Source organism: Falco punctatus, assembly GCF_963210335.1.
Source record: "Falco punctatus genome assembly, chromosome: Z".
In the NCBI taxonomy this organism is placed as follows: domain Eukaryota; kingdom Metazoa; phylum Chordata; class Aves; order Falconiformes; family Falconidae; genus Falco; species Falco punctatus.
The window spans coordinates 43760475-43780890 of record NC_137586.1 but is presented as its reverse complement, the minus strand read 5'-3'; the positions used below and the strand labels follow the sequence as shown (position 1 = coordinate 43780890).

The following is a 20416-nucleotide window of genomic DNA, read 5'->3' as shown; positions in this document are numbered from 1 at the left end:
TCTCCTCCAGTGAGTCATCAGTAAACAATATTTGTTTTCAGATCTTTAATTTCATCTCCCCTTTGTAAACTACTGATTAATTCTAATAAAGGCATTCAAGAATCACACACCTACTGACTGCACATTGCAATCTACGATAACATGCTCATCTCAGCACACTTCAGCAGCTACTGAATGTCACACACTCATACTTCACCACTTCTGCAACATTCTGGAAAGGATATTTAAAGATCCTATTGTAAGAGAGTGAACTCCTCCAAATAAGCTCTCCCTCAAGAAGGAGGTCTTCACTTCTGCTTGTTACACATGAAAGACTACAGTCCATATAAGGTCAGTGAAGCAACCCCTGAACTGCAGCAGCATGAAGAGAAAGCAGATTCTGCTCTTTAAAGCAGTCTAGATTAATTTGTGCCTCAGTAGCTCAAAAGAGGATTTCACTCTAACTTTCAAATATTTCCCTTAACCTGAAAAAAAAAAAAAACTGGTCAGCAGAAGTACACCTTCCTAACTTACTTGATTTACTTTATTTCCTCTGTATTAATGTATGTTAAGGTATACCACTCCATCTGGAGCTATAAAGACATGCTGGAAAACTAGAGCACACTTGTCTTAACAACATAGATGCAAGCAAATAACACTGTAATTCAGCTCCAGAAGTCTTTCTGTTGCCAGAAAACTCCCTTTATGGGAAACATATTTTTTTAACACTCCAAAAAAATAAATCAATTATATGTCTAGCTCTGAATCATACAGCTGGGAAAAAAATTTTAAAATTAATGAACATTCCCTGGTGAAATATTTCTGAACTTTGGGAAAACTTTATACTCTGAGTTATTTTTCCACTAAATCTTTAGGGAATAAGGCAGCATACTTCAGACATTGAACTGTGAGTAGATGAATTACCACTTAATGACAGGTCACGTATGTCCCTGGTCTACACTACTGTGAGAGCTACACGGTAACACTGACAATTAAAACACTGCCAAGTTCTCTAGGGCTGTATGTTCTTACAAACTCGAACGTCAGACCAGGTTAATCAAAAGGTATGCTAAAACTTTCAACATTTTCAACACACCTGGGCTGATTCATGGTTATGCATCAAAATCAAGCAACATTTGTAAGCTTGACACAATACTCGATGAAATTGGGCAGATTCAAATGAGTTTCACTTGCAACCCCTCTGAAAACAAATTTTAAATAATGCTCGAGGGGTGTGAACTCACATAGTTTGAAAACGAAGCATGGAGATACATAATGTTGCGTATCAGGAATGCCAGGTTTCAGACAGATGTAGGGACCTCTGCTCAACCAGGAAATCTTTCTACATAGGACCAAGCTTCCCCTAGGAAGGAAACTCTTTAACAGCAAGCAAAGAACATGATCTACATACCTACAAGTGTCAAGTTCCCTAAAAGTATACAGGCTTACTCCAATTATTTTATTCTATTTTGCTGTCTCCATCTGGTACCATCAGTGTCAGATTTCACGAGGCCAATCTCAAGAAGAACTGCTGCTGCTAGAAGCATGCCATAATTTAGGAAAGAGGCAGTGTGTTGAGTTACTCCACGGTGGACTTACCTAGCACTGAACAATTTTACAAGCAGGTGCTCAACTCCTTGGTTGTCTGGTGTCTCCTGACAAGTTCTGAGCAAGTGCTGTCGTGGTATTATTTTTTTGTAAACTGTGAATCACTCTTTATTTCACAAAGAGTGAAAAACTGATTGCGACTACCATAGGCTCCTTAAGTCATACTTTAGTTTTTTGGGTTTTTTCCCTCCCATTTATTTAACCATGAGTCAGAGAAGACTACAGGAGGCAGCTCTCCACGTGCCAGTACAGCAGCCCTGGAGCTGATATAATTAACTCTGGGATCTTTCTTTACAGCCACAGGCACGCACATTTTTTAAGTAAACCCTTCACTACACATATCCCAAATTCAGGTAATGTGCTGTTCAGGGCAATCTGGAATTCAGCATCTCACAGCCAAGGTCACAGATCACCGTTACCTTCAAGAATTCCCTATTCTTGATGTGCGGCTGCATCAACTGCCAGGAAACAGTGGGGCTCAGGCATTCTGCTCTGTGCCAATATACTATCATTATCCAATTAGTAGTATCCAATTAGTAGCACACAGGTGTCATTGCAAATTGCTTCTCCAAAGCCATTATCCTGAACACTTAGTGCCAACGCACCAGCTTAAAGCAGGAGAAACCAGGAATTCAGTGGAGATCCCAATCTTGTTTTGGCACTGCAGGACCAGATCCATACTCTTGCTTACGACTACAGCTCCCTGGGAAATGGAAAGCCCATGGTCTGCCAGACAACCTTAGTTCCCTGTTTACAGTATGCAATCATGAATGCAAAGGTAAAAATAAATGAACATGTCTGCAATGCAGAGTTTAAGGAAATGGTTACTATATTTAGAGGCAGGGAAAACGAAACATAATGCACCCTTGGGCTTACTTACGTTTCTAGTTTGGCTTTAAGGTGTTTGCGCTAATATCTTCAAATAGCAGACTACCAAATCAAGCAAACTCTCAAGATGTTTCATGCAGCTTTCCAGATGTAAGAATCATGCCCTTGACGAGCTCCACCTTCAGTATTACTTTCCCCAAAATGCATGCAAAGCTTATTTAAGTATTTTCTCCGTTCAGAGACCTGTCCTCCCCCTTGAGCTCCTTGAAGTTTGTACATTTGATATTTCAACAAGACATCAATTTTTGACATTTCTCCAGAGGAGAACTGACAGCTACAGTCTAGCTTTTCCTTAGCAAAGATATTTTGGAAATATTTAAATTTTTTTATATATAGTCAGAAAGAAGTATCAGCTGGCCAGATAATAACCTATTTATTTTAAAAGGTATGTCTTAATCACTGACCTTATGCATATCTATAAAACACATTTAATCCACTGTGTATGAAATAATCTCTGCCAGCTGTTAGGAAGAAGTTTAAACTCCTGTACAGTCTCTTTATAGTATGTACACTAAAGACCGCACATTAAATTACACAAAAAAAGGAGAGTAGTGAATATGGCTTTTCATTAGCTCTCAGCAGAAAGCAGACAAAAGACTAATTAATTAATTATTATTATTAGAATTATTAGGATCATTATTATTATAATTATTATTTGGCTTGCAAGGACAAAAGAGCATCTCAAAGGAAAAAATAAATATAAATACATGTAACATTTCTTTCTCCTACAGAACCACCTAGCGCAGTTACTTTTCATAACACAACCACTCTTTTTCAGCATTTGCATACACCACCTCTGTAGCTGTCACTGTCCTTGACACAATTGGAAATAGCAGAACATCAGTTCCATAAGATTGCCTCTAACCATCCTTTACATGGATTTTTTTAGGTCCTTCAGTGAATCAAAACATTAAGGCATTTTGGTTAATGTCGAAACTAAATTCTCTTCTTACCAGGCACCCATGCTCATGCAGTGACTTTGTGGAAGGGATGTCTTAAAGTGAGTGTCCTGGTTTCGGCTGGGATAGGGTTAATTTTCTTCTCAGTAGCTGGTGCAATGCTGTGTTTTGGATTCAGTATGAGAATAATGTTGATAACACACAGATGGTTTTAGTTGCTGCTAAGTAGTGTTTATACTAAATCAAAGACTCTTCAGCTTCTCAGGCCCGGCCAGCGAGAGGGTGCAGAGGCACAAGAAACTGGGAAGGGACACAGCCAGGACAGCTGACCCAAATTGGCCAAAGGGATATTCCATACCATACAACGTCATACTGAGTATATATGCTGGGAGGAGTTGGCTGGGTAGGTGGATCGCTGCTTGGGGACTGGCTGGGCACTGGTCAGTGGGTGGTGAGCAACTGTACTGTGCATCACATGGGTTTTTTTCTTGAGTTTTATTTCCCTTTATCTTTTTGTTATCTCCCTTTCCAATATTCATAGTTGTAGTAGTAGTAGTCACTTTATTGCAATTGTTAAACTGTTCTTATCTCAACCCACTGGTTTTACCTTTTCCCAAGTCTCTTCCTTCCCACTGAGGGGTGGAGCAAGCAAGCAGCAAAGTGGTACTTAGATGCCAGCAGGGGTTAAACCATGACAGTGAGTTCCGCATCCTTCAAAGCTGGATAAGCACTTGTTGACATAAGCCAGCGCTTCACAATGTTTTAAGTCTTTTTCCTATCTCCAGGTTTTGACACGTTCAGTATTCCCTGAATCTTTGACTCAGTGTAAGAAATTCCCTCTGAGTTTCCGTCTCAGGTCAGTCTTCCCCCTACATATATTATTTCCACTGTTTGACATTAATACCTGGCTTTATTCAGTTTAACATTACTTGCTTTTGGAACATCAAATATTCTGTTCAATTTGCTCTGATATTCACTGGATCGTTGAGACATATGTCCGTAAGTGATACACTGTCCACTGCATGCAGTACACCTCATGCCAAATACAGATCTAAAGGTAGTACTTCCAAATGATGGAGTGAAACTGCAAAACTTGAAGCCATCTATCCATGAAAATCCATCTACATCCTGTTAATGCATTAAATTTGCTGAATAATTTGACTCTTGTCATCTTAAACAATATTGCCCTTTCCATAAGCCAGCAAAATTTTTCTTTCTTCTGTTTTTATTTAAGCCTTTAGAGTCTACATATGGTCATGATCTCTTCCCTTTTTCTCTGCAATTATTGCATAGAAAACTCAATTGTTAGATGCTTCTCCATTCCTCAAAAGATACCATCTGCTGCTGTGGTTCACACTTGATTTCCTAGCCTCTTTCCCAAGACCTGTGAAACATCTTGTGTACCCCTGACCACACATCTGTGTATTCTCCAAGACATATCTTGTCTTTTAATGGAAGACATACATAAATACAACTTCATAGGTTATCAAATCATTCCAAAAGGGTTATACATTGCCTTTTTGACTTTCCGTGATGTTGGCTCTCTTGATGTTTACCTCAGTCTTCTAGGCCCTGAACAGGTTGCTGCCTTATGTATGTTTATTATTTATATTTAACCAATGCCCTTTTCAGAGAGCATTTCCAGACCATAAAAATTGCTTTTTTTCCTAAAGTCTTTCAGAGGCGCTCTTCACTCTTCCACATTTACGTGCTTTTCACAGTTCCTTATTTCACTTTTGTTTGTAACAGTTATTTCTATTCTGTTCTTCATTCTGTATAGTCCATTTCTCCTCATTTTAATTGGCCAATCTTTTGAATTTATAACTTCTTCCATTAGTATTCCTAAAAAAGCTCCTCTTCTTCACTTGAAGAATCCTGTTCTTAAGTAGTTTCTTACCTGCACTGCATATATTAGCATAATGATGTGCTTATTACACTTTCTGCACATTTGTCCATAACCAGAATATTTCTAATACTCACGCCACTTGCTGCCACTGTTTCCATAACCTTCCATGTTCCTGTACCTGGCCAGTCTGACTTTGGGAAAATTCTCTCTTGCAATGGTACACACAGACAAGCATCCTGTGTCTGTCTTTAAGGTTTCTCTTTGTATTTCTGTTCATTCTGCTGCCTGACATATATGAATTGACTCTTCTAGAGTGAGCTGAGCTTTACTTAAAACCTCCCTCATAGAACCTCCCTCATAGACATCTTTACTGTTATACTTCAGGAAAAAATATGCTCTTTTGTAAGCTTTCACTTTCCATTTTACATAGTTTCAAGTCTTAGATCATCCTCTCTATCATTTTCCCTTCAAATTAAATTCTCACTCTGCAGGTACCTTTTTCATAAGGTGACATCTTTTGCTACAGTAGGCTTCAAACTTCTATACTATTTCTGCAAAGCTGCCTTCCCCTTTACCCACCACTATTTTCACAGCATTCTGCATTTACCTTTACAGCTATTGCCCCTGCCACTGCTTAGGAGTAGGGTAGTATTTTTCTCATCCATCAGCCTGCATATAGTTCCCTATAGTTTTCATGTCCACACCATACTGCTGCACACACCTTTCAGCACTCCTCCAAGCTACACAACCTGGCAGCATTCCCCCCACCCCAGGATGTGCGTGTTGAAGGTGTTCACCTGCAACTATACAAGATCAAGCAGACATCTTGATGATACTTCCAGCTGTGAGGACTCTCACTTCCTAAACCTTTCACTTCAGATGATACCCAGTGTGACACGCAAAACTGCTTCAAGTTAAACTGTTTGTTAGAAGTTGTAAGAATATGCAGAAGTGCTCTACAGAGGCCAAAAACTATGCATACAACCAGGCCAAGCAAACAGAAGGAACAACTGCCCTGTCTCCATGCAGAGACCCATGGAGGGTTGGGAGAAGCAGGGCAGGGAAGATGGACAGAGTTTTTCTTCCACCCACACCCACCTCCAGGACAAGTGGTATCTATTTCTGCAGCTGTGCCACCTAGGTCCATGTCCCCCAAATGAAACAAGCTCCATGCAGAAAACATGGTCCAGGATCTGCAGTGCTGTCTAGCACAGAAGTAGTATACAGCACTAATATTTTTCTGTTTAGGTGCCTTGATGTCACATGGATTTGTGCTAACTCAAAATGTTTGTAGATCTATTTGAATCTAACCTGAAAAGTTTAACATCTTGTGTATATGTATAAATAAGAGTGCAATACAGTCTTCAAAAGATAATTACATTGCTACCACTCTAAACTGTAAAATACTTCAGCATATGCCTAAGTATACTACATAGTTAGTCCCATGAAGACAACACAACTGCTCCCAGCAGAAAAGTACAGCATATGTGTTTACCAGGTGAGGATCACGGTATGCATATTGTGTTCCAAAGCCTGTTTCTAAAACTTACAAAGAGGCAAGACTGGAGGGGGGAGTAGGAGATGACCGTGCAATAGACTATTCACATGCCTAAAGGGGGGGGGGGGGGGGGGGGGGGGGGCGCCGGGGGAAGTAATTTCTCCTTCCTGAACTAGACCTACATTCAGCAAATAGATGCACCTGTTTAAAAACAAACAAAAAAACCCCCCCCACACACACAAACAACAAAAAAATGCAACCCGTGTCTGTGTGAGGCAGATCTGGAAGATCTGGAAGGACCACAGATCTGGAAGAAATGCTGGAAATAATGCTCCAGTGGTGTCCAGCGGTACCAGGTTCAATTCCTTCTTCTCCTTAAGGGAATATTGTTGACCCCCAGTCTCTTGGAGGATACCATACTATAAAGCAACCTGAGAGGGGGCAGTCTCAACCTTACCTGTTCATGCTGTTCTGATTTTTGCTGTAGTTGAGCATTCAGTGGAGGAGCAGGACCCAGCTGTCTCGCTAGACAAATAAGCATCACAGTTGCTTAGCTAAACAGACTGTCCTGCTCGCTGACCCAAAAGCACATTCAAATGTTCCATGCCAAGTAAGGCGACTCAGACAGGAAGAACCACAGCAAGCCCACATCTGTACACCATACAGGACAGTAGTTAAGATGCTGACATACAAGACCTTGGTTCATACCCATGCTCTGCTTCAGGCAGAGCAGCTCCCCACGTGCGCCGCTGAAATGGTTCATCTGGGACCACACAAACATCTTAGTCCACAGTGTGACTCTGCTCACTAAAAGGAAGGTCTTGCTTTTTCCACTCACCCCAGTGAACCAAGTCCCCAAGGTCTTCTCATGCTCAGTGACAGGAGAAGGGTACGCCTCCATTAGATAATTTGCAGCAGGACCCTAATTTAGCCTCCTGAATCACTTCCTGGAAGAAGCCAGCACTCCATTGCTGGCAGGACAGCAGCCAGCTGAGTTCAGCGCCTTCGCTACACAGTTCATAGGGAGTTGCCAGATTTTAAACACTGAGGCCTGGGACAGTCCCAGCATGAGCAGCAAGGCCAGCACATGACACCCACTGCACATGCTGTGAAAAGTCCCCCAGTCCATACCCAATAAGTCTGACATGCCCAGTATGTGCACATGATTTATCCACATATGCCTGCTGTGCTGTCTGGCATTCAGAAAATCAGACAGTTGTTGCAAAAGAAAGGGAAAAGTCACATCCTATACAATCGTCACATGGAATACAGCATCTGATTGTGCAATGTGGGACATCCACGCTTCACAAGGTATCTGCTGAATATGGCCTTAATTATTTTTACATGTATGGTTAGGAAATAAGGTAAAAATACTTACAGCTAAATCTAAAACTGGAAGATTTCTTTTGGCTCAACTGTCAAACCAAAACGAAAAATAGGTAACTTGCCCAGCCCCAACTACAGCTCTATTGACAGACTCTTCCCTAAGGAGCTCAGAAGTGTTGCCATTTCACCACTTTTCTGTTTCAGCAATGGACTAACCTTGATTAATGTATTGCCCTTCTACATTAGACAACTGTATACAGTGAAATAGACACAAGCTTCTGTAGTTCTGTAGCAAAAGCTACTGTTTTGCACATGGAAGTGCAGGTTCATTTCAATACAGAATTACCTGACACTTTACAAAAGACCACTCTAAAATACTCAATCTCAACTTCCTCTTGTCCTCAATGTATTTAGTCTTCACACAGTAGGAAAACACTTGAGATCCAAGAAAAGCCACAACTCAAAAACATATCAAATGATGGAGCAACAGGCCCCTTCTCTTCCAAACTTAGGCAGGAAAATGCTTTGAATCAAAGTTCTTTTCATCCTTCCCATATTTCCTCTAAACTACTCTACCCTGGTGGAATGCTAATTGCATCCAGTTTTGTCACTGACTTTAACAAGGCCAGGAGCTCAGCCTCAGCTTCCCCGTGAAATAAAAGGCATCTAAGTACCTTGCTGGATCAGGACCAGGCTTAGCAAAAGGCTGGTTCAAGTCACACCATTCAGAGATTACAATCTCTGAAAATGCCTTGGGCCTTTGGCCTACCTTGTTCCACTTTCTCTCACTTCTGCAAAAAAATAGCACTTCTTCAGGCCTGGTCTAATAACAAAAGAATATTGATCTGAAATCTGATCTTCACAAATGTATCCTACCGATGACAACACAAGCCAGAAACAGGAATAGCTGAATCTGTATTAAATACATTTAACTTTCAGCTATAACTTCTGTTGATGAGCAACACTCAATGCAGGTCATTTTCTTCCAGAAAATAAAAAAGAATATTGCATATTCACTACAGAATTTCCATGGCATGGCTCCTTTCCCATTATGATTGTGCAATGTTATGGTTAATAGTAGCTATGTGAGAAACAGGATCTCCATATGCATATTTCAGGAGGGGGGTAGTTTAGTTTGCTTTTTGCAGTCTCTGAAAATACAGGCTCACAACTGAACAGGAATTAAGGTGCATCCCAATTCTATTTGGTTTTAATAGCAGCTGTGTGCCTACATACACCTGGATGGAGAGACCTTGGCAAACACAAAGATCAGCCAGTAACAGAGCATTCACATCCCAGGCAGTATAGGCTTTCAAACCCCCGTGCATTTATTTCTCTGTTTGAAATGCATGTAAGTTAATGGATTTATACAATCAGTGATTCACTTTTTATAAGACAGTTTTCAAAAAGAGTTTTTTCAGATGTAACAAGATAAATTTACATCTAACATCAAGAAAGCATTAAGAAGATTTTAGAGTTCTCTGCTCTGCTTTTCATCTCTTGTTACTCTTCATTACTTGATACACTCATCCAGCCTGGGCAAAAAAATTTGGATGACCACCTTCATTGACATAGTGTTAAGACATTCATGCAGTGACGGATGACAAACACAGGAGAGAGAGAGCTGCAATAAAAAAAAAAAAAAAAAACAGAAAAACAAAACGGGGGGGGGGGGGGATTGTGTCAAGGGTCCTTCTTACTTTAAAATTAAATCCAATATGGAGAAATAACGCCCTTGTTTAGTTATGTCGAAGTTTCTGCTTTACAATTTGGGATCGAGAATCTTGCTAAGCTACTTTCTCCCTTACACTGTCGGCATAAAAATAATAAAAGAAAAAATAGAACCTGAGAAATCTGGAAAATGCCATCCTAAAGATACCACAGGCTGTAGTGCTGGCCCTCTCTTTTCTCATCAGTATGGAAAGAAGTGGAAGATTCTTGAAAACAACATATTCAAGACCAAAACCTTAAATTCATACAAATAACTTTCATTTTAGGATATAAATCCCAAACCACTTTCAAAACTCTTGAGTGACCAAAGATGTAGAAGAAGAGGCAGTATTCTGCCAGCCCAATGCTGCCCAATGCTGAGTGCCTCCTGAAGGATGCTGCCCTTCTCCAGCATGAGCTTTTGGCATCAGCCTGGATAAGGCAGCCCCAGTGAAGACCCCAAGGAGACCCATCAGTCCTCATCAACAGGAAAGACAAGGACTAAAATAAGCCATGCAAAAGGTTTCCTGGGAGCAAAAAAATAATCCCAGTATACACAAAACCCAATGCTTTGGGACGTTTTGAGTATTTTTAGAACCTAGAAATTACAAAACTGGTTTTCACAATGCTTACTTTCAACTCACCTTAACCAATTACATGGCTTTTGAAATAAAGATTAAAAAAAAAAAAAAAAAAAGACAAATTTCTAAAAGCAGCTATTATATCACCACTGTCCAAAACCCCTTTAGTGATTTGTTGCCTGATGCCTCATGTTTTATTATAAAAATCCAAGTCACCAGAAATAACTTTCCAATCCAGCCAAGCCATGCAATGCTGCACAGCGAAAAGTTGCTTTGAAGAAGAAAGAGGTGGGGGTTGAAGAGCCTTGTAGAGCATTTTATACTATGTTAAATCTGCAGCAGCCTAGGAATCTAAAATGAAAGAGACCCAAAATACCAACAGCTCTGAGCTTTGCATGCATTTAAACATGCCTTTTTTTTTTTTTAGCACAAGCTCACATGACTTGTTAAATAATTTACTCTATAAATTACTTACCCTGTCTTATTTATTAACAATTCTAGAGTGCTTTATATAACTGCATTAGACATCTATTTTGTGGTTTTGAAATGTACGCAATACACAATCACCTCTCCTTTAATAGGCAAAAGCTTAGAAGTCACCTACTATATTTCAGACAAGCAGTTCTGCCTGAATTAGAGCAATTAATTTCAAACCCCATTCACCTGAATAATCGTTAAGTAAACATATTAATGACTTGATATCAGAACTGTGAAACTAGGCCAGGAATATACTTGCATTGCAAGAAGACACGTCAAAATCAAAGTCTTTGAAGAGTCATATACACTAAGATATACTGACAATACATTTTACTTAACAAGGAAATATTAGACCAGTCCCTTTATAAGGAGCCCTGAACACTTTAAAAATTACTCATTTACTACCCTACCTATACTTTTGCTCAAGTGATTTCACCAAGGACTATTTATCTGCTATTTTGCCTACAATGCATGGATTGAATAACACTTACACAGTCGTTTTGCTCTCACCACTCTTGGTCCTTGGCTTTTAATGTGAGCTTTAATGACTCATACGATTTTAACGAAGGATCTCACTCTAGAGTCCAATTTATCTCTAATAATATCAAAACTACCAAGCAATTATTACAGTTAAGCTCTGTCAGGATAAGCAATTTTAGCATTGGCACATGCTTTCCACATAAAGACCAGCCCATGTCAGCACTCTAGCCAATTGGGACAAATCTAAAATCTTGTTAGAGACAGAGCTGCTTTTTATTCACCTTCATAGAAAATGATGCAAAAACAACTAGGAAGGGAAAGAGTGAGGAAGGTGACTAAGAAGAACACAAGACACAAATACTCATATGCCCTGCCACACCAAGTTTCAGCAGCTGGCCCTCACAGGGCTGATACAAAGTGTTTTAGGTATCTTTCTACTGCTCTCAGTAGATTTGGACGGGGGATCCAACCAGAAATCAAGAAATAGCTGGACTGGGAGGAGAGTGCTTATTAAGCTCTAAACTGCATTTTACCGACGGGCCAAAACAGAGCTGAAGCATCAGGTAGTGGAGGCTGCCCAGCATGTGGGACCGCAGGTCTGTTATTTCTACCAGCACCACCCTGGCTTTCTCTCCCACTTTTTAGAGCCAAGGGGAAACCCTTGCTGCCCACTCACATCCTGCCTGCCGGGTGCCATCTACCTGGCCTGCTGCCAGCCCCCACATCACCACGGGTTTCACATGCCCACCCTAGCCATGCAGTTAATCTCAACAACCCCCAGTGCATGTGGCTCAGGTGAGGATCTTTACTCAGCCCACGTGCCCCAGGCACCTGTGGATGTTTTGCCCAGGACTGCGGGATCCACTCCTGTCAAGAAAAGGACATAAGCAACAACGAAGGTCTGGCTTCAACAGACACTCAGGAAATACATGGGAATAAATCACTAGAAATTAATCGTCTTGTGCTTTTCCCACTCTTATTTATACCAAGAGTAATTCCGCCAGAGACCAATAAAATTGTGCTCCTCTATCTATAGAGCACATATAAGAAAAATCAGGCCTGAAGCTTCCCAAGCAAAATGCAATGCCCCAGCCTTTTAAACCTGTTTCTTAGCTAGAATAAAGCAAGATGTGCAGCACTAAAAAGTGTTTCCACAATTTCTATCTACCATGTTAGAACGCTTCCCTACATATTTTACTGTTTACCGAGCTCCCACAATAAATAACATGAAGCTACTGCAGTCCAATTTTTAATTTGTGCCTATAAACTAATCAAAGGGCTTCTGTGTTTTTTGTTAAAAGTACACTTGAAAAGATCTTAAAAATGTGCAACAGCATCTCCTGAGAAATCCATGACTCAAAATTATTTTGAGATCACCGAACACAACAACATGCAATGTCACACAATGATACAGTAAAATCTGAAAAGAACTGTAAAGACAGTGATGCTCAAAAGACACAGGAAAATTAAAACCAAAAAATCAGTGCAAAATGACTAAACATGTTTTAAGTTGATCATGGCCGGAATACATATTTACATATCTATTTTCTCCCCTGGCCATTTAAACTGAGTTTTAATTCTAGGGGGAAATTGCTCTGTTACCTCCAAACTGAAAGCACCGGATAAGGCTAGCAAAGCCATGAAAATAAGCAGAGATGCATAGATCAAAGCAGTTTGTTTTTTTTTAATGAAGCAATCCACAGAATACTAAACAAACATCTGAAACAATAACTGCTGTAACAACTCAAGAGACTGTTTCTTTACCATAGGTCCTAAAAATCTACCAAAGGTAGGCCATATATGAGCAGTAGAAATTAATATCTCCAGCTTTTTCCCCAAACACACGCACAGAAATGCAGCAAACTGACTTCAGCAAACTGCAGAAAGGTAGTCCAAAAGCTAGAATTCCATTTGAAATCACACAGTATTACACAGTATTTTTATATTGTTTCTAAAGGACACTGAAAAAGAGAAGAAGGATGGAAAATGCAAATAGTGAGAAATCTGTATAGATTTTGGAAAAAATACTCCGGTATCTTTTACATTAAATGCCATGGAAAACAATCCAGAAACAATGGAGACTGAGAAATATGGAATGGACAAAACAGCTTGAGAAGGTGTTTTTTTTTCCCCAGACCTATCGTCAACATGTCCAGTATCCAAAATTTTTTGCTCAGCAAGAGCCTTTGCAGCTTTGCTCAGGTGGTGTAGGTAGACACCACCAAGCACAGAGCTGTGAAACAATGCAGGATTAAACACAAAAAGCTACAGAACTCCCTCACCAAGTGTCATCTGTAGGCAAGCAAGGATGGCAGCAACACATGAGTAAGAGAGAAAAAAACCCAACTTTTTGCACATTCCTCACTATTAATGAGGGTTTCCTAATCCTCTAGCACTTGCTCATTCCTCTACAGGCTTAGTATTTTCTCCTTCCAGCCACCTTACTGAAGAAGGGCAACGCAGGCTCGCACGCCTACGGCCAGGGCAGGGAAGATAGTTTGCTCTCCCTTTCACCAGAATCTGCCGCACCCCCTCCTTCCCCCTATCCCCCACCCCCCCACCCCCACCCCGCCCCTTCCTTCTTGGTTTTTTTTTTAATAGGAAAAAAAGAGTACTGGAGAGATCGGGGGGAGGGGGAGAAGCCTCCCACCAAAACTATTAGTTCGCAGAAATAAACAGAGCGAAAGTAAAAAATTAAACAGAATAAAATCCCCCTACACCTTCCAAACCTGCCGCCGCCGCAGGGGTGAGGTGTGGGCGGTGGGCGCCCCGCGGCAGGGCCCGGGGCCGGGGCTGAAGGCGGCCCCCGCCCGCCGCCCCCGGTCCCGGTCCCTGTCCCAGTCCCAGTCCCGCTCCCGCTGCGGCCGGCGGTGGCCCCGGGCGCTCCTCCCGCCGCGCCGCCCGCCCTGCTCCCGGGAACCGCATCGCGGGCCATTAGGATTCATCATCCAAATGGGCTCGCAGCGGCACCTCTGGGAAGTCGCGTCCGAATTAAATCACACCGGGCTTCTACGCGTCCGACCACCGCATCTGCCCGCGGAGCCGGTGCATTTCGGCGCGGGGGAGTTCCCCGCCGCCCGCCGCCCCCTCCCGCCGCGTCCCCCTGCTGCTCCGTCCCGCCACCCCCGCGCCCGGGCTGGGCCCGGGCCGTACTCACATCTCGGTGACATTGTCGCCCTCGGCGCTCCGCTGCGGCACGGGGAAGGAGGAGATGTCCGACGCCGGGTCCGCGCACCAGATCCGCCAGGAGCTGCAGCGGCAGGACGCGGGGCAGCCCAGCGCGCCCCGCCAGCAGCCCAGCGCCAGGCAGCACAAGCCCCACAGCCGCGCCAGGCCGAGCCCCGGCCTCCGCCGCCCGGACACCATGCCGGCCCCGCTCACTCCAGCGCTGTCCCGACGGCCTCCGCCTGCTCCGGCCGCTGCCGGCGGGGCGCACGCCCGGAGGGTGCGCAGCCTTCCGCGCCGCGGGCGGGCACCCCGCAGTCGGGGCTCACATGGGCGCGCCGCAGCCGCAGCCACCGACGCCCCGCGGCGCTGCCCGCCACGGGTGCTCCGCGGCGCGGCGGGAGCCGGAGCCAGAGCCGGCGGGACCGGGGCGGAGAGGGGCGAGCGGGGCCCCGGCGCGGCGCGGCACCTGCCCTCGGCCCGGCGGGCGGGCGGGCAGCGGCGCCTCCTGCCCCCGCGGCGGCTCCCGATGATGCTGCAAAACGCGCGGAGCCGCGGGGACAGGTGGCGGAGGCTGCGCTCCTACCTGCGGGGGCCCGAGCGGCCGCTGCCCGCCGGAGGGAGGGCGGGCGGCCGGGAAGGGAGGCGCAGCCCGCGGCAGCGGCAGCGGGGCTCGGGGCGCCGCGCTCGCTGCTTTACGCACCGTCTCCTCCTCCCTCCAGCTGATAATAAAGCAGCTCCGGCTCCTGCTCCAGCCCAAGCCGGGGAGCTGCCGGCAAAGTGACGTGGGGCTGACGCAGAGAGGGGCAGAAACTCTACAAAATGAGCCTGAAATCAAAAAAAAAAAAAAAAAAAAAGGCAAGCAGGGGAGGGAGGAGGGGGGGGGGAGGGGGAGGGAAGGGAGGATGCCGGAGAGGAGATACCAATAGGCGCCTGTGCCTGAGCCTTCAGAAGCGCGCACACACACGCAGGCACACGCACACGCGCGCGCCCCGCGGGACCGGGCCGTAAATGCGGGCTGCCACCCCCACCCCACCCCTCGGGCGGACAGGGACACTTCGCCGAGGGCCACTGGGCATTCCCGCCAGGGCGGGATCTCGCCCAGCGGGTGATAAACGGGGCTGTTGTAAAAGCCCCGTCAGGCGACGGATGAGCGACCCTGCGAAGCCTCGTTCTTTACCCAAAACGCTTTGTCCTTCCCTTAACGGCTCCGCGGCCGGGGACGTTTTGCGTTTTCCTCCCCTACCCCCGGGTGCGGGTTTTCCGCAGCGGTGCCGCCGGTGCGCGGAGCCTGCCGCAGCGCTCAGCAGGCGCCACCGCGCGTCCCGCCGCCGCCATGCACCGCGCCCCGCGGCGAGGCCCGTGCAGCCGGTCCCGCTGGGGGAGGGGAGCGGCGCACAGCCGCGATTAGCAAGAGGGGTTAATTAACCCCTGACCGCCCTACGGACCGGTACAGTGCCCGCTTTGGGGCGGGGTGGGGCGGCAAGGAGGTACCGTTCACCTGCATCGCGGCTGAGGCAAGTCCGACTTACATTCGTGTGTCACATATTCGCAGGTGCAAAGAGCAGCTGATGTGGGAAATTGGGCATAATAACGATGTTCTTCGCTTGCCATTTCTGAGACTGTGTTCCTTCGGTCCTGTCAAACGACAGGCCACCTTTGCTTCAAGTTGACAGGCTGTTTACTTGTCTTGGTACCATTATATCCAAAGATGGTGACAGTCCTTTCTTGTCTAATTACCTGAGCTGAATATTTTGAAACGAGTAAATCAGGGTGAATTAAAGAAAGAAAGGTTACAGAATTTTGTAACAAAGGTACAGAACGAGCAGTCAAAATGCTGATAGAAAGTACTCGGGAATCAATTTGACATGGCACTTATTAATTGAAAACACACTCCTTTCTTTCCACATTTGCTCAGGCTACAGAAAAATCCAGTTCTCACTGGGTACATTGGTAGGCCTGGCATAGTCACAGGCAGGGCCAGTTTTGCTTTCAAAGAACATCCTGCTACGAAAGTCATATCCATACCTAGTTGAAACGCTGATTTATAAGGCCCTGTAAGGCAGAATGAAGACCAGATAGACGTGATGGAAAATATTGTCGATCATGCTATCATATTTAAACCAAATTTATTTGAAATTTAAGTAAAATTTTTGCATAGATACATTTTTTACTCAGCACATATCTCCTCCTTACAGTTCAGCACTTTGTCCTTTCTGAATAAAACAAGGAAGATCAGGAGAGTCCCACGGAATAACAAAACCATATGATGCAGCACAAAAACATGGAAGGACCATAAAAAATACCATTCAAGTACATGGCATTTTGTCTACAAGTATCACAAAATTGGGAAAAAAGGGCACTAATAACTTTAAAAAAAATAATTCTCTAAATAGAAATATTTATAGAAGCATAGAAAGTAAGATAAAAATTTTATGCAACAATCTAGTAGCGAAATAGTTTGGGATTTTTAAAGGATTTGGAGGAAAGTGTTTAAGAGGAAAAGAGAGACAGAAAACCTAATGGCATAAACTGCAATATGATTCCATTTTCAAAACACCTAGAGAAAGGTCCTTAATACCAGCCATTATGGAACCCTATAAGTTGTTGCAAAACCTGCATTACTGTTCTCCAGCCAAGTCTGCTTACAAATTTGGAAAACATGCGTAATTCCCCCTCTCTCTCCTGGATGAACACAAAGATACCAGCTCTTTAAGGCAACAAATACTCATCATAGTTCTCCCAGCGATTTTATGACAATAAGCTCAAAGTTGTCTGATCACATATGGGGACCTACTGGACTTTATGACTTCATAGACATCTTATGTCTCTATTTTCTGGGATCTGGGGTTTCCCAATAAAACCATGCAGTTGGATCAAACTGGCTAATTAGATAATTCAGTAGTGTTGGAAGAGTAAAGTTCTGTAAGTATGACCTTGAACTCGTAAGGTGGCTGATAAGTGTTAAATAATGCTAAAGTGCACGCACTTGGAAAGGGGGTACCATCACGTGTTGTGGTAAACATAGTTTGTATTTTCCGCAGCTCGAACATAGATCTCACAAGAGTGTTGCTGAGTTGTACAGTAATCATTTCTTAGAAGGGTTCAGACTTACCCATATGTACTTGTGCGTGACAATGCCAAAAATGACCAAGTGTGAAAACATGCTGGTAAAATACCAAATTATGTTAAAAATATATTCCCCCCCTGAAATCAGTATTTTATCAAAATAGATTGACAGAGAGAATGTGGGAGGATAATGAACTGAAAGTGTAGTATGCTAGGGCCACCAGAGTTGCTAAAATGAAAGCTAGGGAATGCTCCACCACGAAATACCATTGCTGGCCTACTGGGGGAAACAGCAGCTCTTTCAATAGGCACAGCTAGATGCTTCTTTTAATTCTAGATTCACAAAAGGATCACTGTGCAAAGAATTGCTGTAATAAATTGCGACTTTTTTTTCTACATAGCTAAGTTTTGTTTATAAAGGTAACACCATTCTTCTGTGGTTTTTCTCTCAGATTAAGGAATGTAGGAAAGAACTTCAAATACTCAAATACTTCCTATGAACCACTTCAAGGAGAACCACAACTGAACACTAGAGACAAGAAGCTTTCTGGTAATGCTGTGAGAGCAAACATCATCCTGAAGGTAGTAAAACGACAACAAAGACTTGAAAATATGACAAAGCTATAGACTCTGATCAGAGGCCTAGAAAATAATGAACTCTGAGTCAGGACTGAAAAAACTGGCTTTCTTCAGTGCATGAAAGATTGAAGGCAAGTGCGGTAACATTCCTGAAATATGTAAAAGGGTATGTAAAGGGACAGGTAATAATCTTTTTCTTTGTCTGTGGGACAGGACAAGAAGTAATGCACTTTATTTACAGCAAGGAAGATTCATGTTTGGCATTACAAGAACTTTTGTATGGAAAGGATGGTTAAGCACAACAGATCACCTTGGAGAACACCGGAATCTTGAGCAATAGAACCTTTTCAGGCAGGTGAAGTAAAGTCAGATTTGCCTTAGGTAGGTGAGAGCCAATTAACAACCTCCCAGGGATTCTGTTCCCTTGAAATACGCGTTTCTTTGCTCATTATTTTTTTACTGCCATAGATAAAGTTAAGAGAGTGCACTCATCTGAATATATTAGAAGCAAAACCTGAAGATGCTGAAATACTCAATGTGTTTTCTTGAAATTACTGCCCTGAAATTGAGATTGATTGCTCTGAAACTTAAACTCATGCACTGTATGGAAAGTACCTTTGTACCATAGCAAAGAAGTTTTAGTAACTATTTGGATTTCTAGAAAGGAGGCAGGAGCTGAAAACTCAAAGAATCACTGTGAGAGTACTGCTATTTATGTGGGGAAATAATAAATTATACCACAGAGTCTGGGAAAAAGTAAAGGCCACATAATTTGTGGGTATAATAATGTATCCTATTCTGTCCAAAGGAGTGCATACAGAAAGATCAGTCTTACCAAAACTGTATAGAAATAAACTGGTTACATTTTGCATACAGTTTGGGGGATTTTTAGATGTTACAAGAGGGGGAGCTTGGACAGCTCATGGGAACTCTCGAATTTGTCAGAAACCTTTTGTTTCAAGAGAAATATCCTGATTCCTATGAAACCTTTCACATGAGGATTTTCTTACATTCAAGCTAGAACTGTGGTCAGAGACACACAGATGCACTGTGACCCAGAGCAAGCACATGAACTCAGATCTCCAGCAGCTGTTGGGCTGACATGTACTTGCCTTTCTTCCCTAACTTCCTACATCTTTTCCCTCAATGATAAAAATTGTCTTCTACACAGCCCTTTTCTGAACATCTTCCAAACACAAATAGCCTGACTTCTATTGTTTCCAGTGTTCTGCCTATTTGCAGATCTATCTAGCTAACTTGATCATAGCTGATTTTTCACCCCTGGATAATAGATGCGGGGTTTTTTTACCTTATCGATATTTTTCAAGCAGTGTTAGCGCTTATTGGCTTTAAAGTGAAGCTGAATCCTGCCACCTTGTGGTCAAGAAGATTATCACACCTCTTTATCTTGGGAAGAAGGGGAGGAAAGAGGAAGGAAAAATTAACTGTAACTACCATGTTTCCAATAAACGAGGAATTAAAAGGGCCTGAGGGTGTAATGGTTGGGTCCAATTCGATGTTCACTGAGATGTCTACCTGGGACCTTTTCACAAGGGCAATCACTCTTCTAGGGGCACTGCTCACACCACAGAGTCACTTTTCATATCCCCACAGGGTTTCAAAGCTGCAGCCTCCCCTGTGACCTAATGACAGCAAGGCATTTAACTCAGCCTCTCGGTTTGTGTCTGTCTTATATTTGGGATATTTAGGATTCCTCTTGCTGATGGATATATTTCTATGGATAATATAAATGTGACCAAGGGTTACCAGGAACTGCGATCAATACCTCCAGCCATCAGGTAAATCAAATCTACTTCTATCTGAAAATCTTGTATATGGGAGCATTCTTAATTTTTTTTCTTTTGTTAAATTAAAAATATTGGTACTAGAGGTGTACTGTATAAATGTACTTGTTAGCAGTTTCTGTTTCCTTTTGGTCTGCTTGTTTACAGATGTTCAACAGGTGTTTGAGCAGCTTCTATACAACAGAAGACATCACATGATATTAACTATTTTTAAGACTGAGCAAGAGGAAAACAGAAAAATTGTTATAAAAGACCTACTAATTTCTGGACAGAACAATAAATTACTCCGCTGTCACAAAATGTCTGTCTTGTCCCCTGTTCATCTCTTGATGCTGACAAAATTCCTTACAACCCTCTAGCCTGAGCTGAGAAACCATATTGACCAATTTGCTGCTAAGCCATTCTGCTATCAACTGGAGGCCTTCCTGTTCAAGTTTATTTTCAGGATTTAGTCTAGAGTGGAAGCTATGCATATCCCTTTGATCAAAACTTTTTTCACACTGCTC

At 43.2% G+C, this 20416-nt stretch overlaps 1 protein-coding gene across 1 annotated transcript in view; it reads right to left on the bottom strand.

Moving 5' to 3' along the window:
• NTRK2 (neurotrophic receptor tyrosine kinase 2) overlaps positions 1 to 19296 on the bottom strand; it is a 224270-nt gene extending 204974 nt beyond the window's left edge. Inside the window, exon 1 of the mRNA XM_080372754.1 lies at positions 14450 to 19296. Coding sequence (XP_080228880.1) covers positions 14450 to 14658 — 209 coding nt within the window. The 5' untranslated portion in view covers positions 14659 to 19296. The remainder of the gene's footprint in view (positions 1 to 14449) is intronic.
• Between the last annotated feature and the right edge of the window lie 1120 nt (positions 19297 to 20416).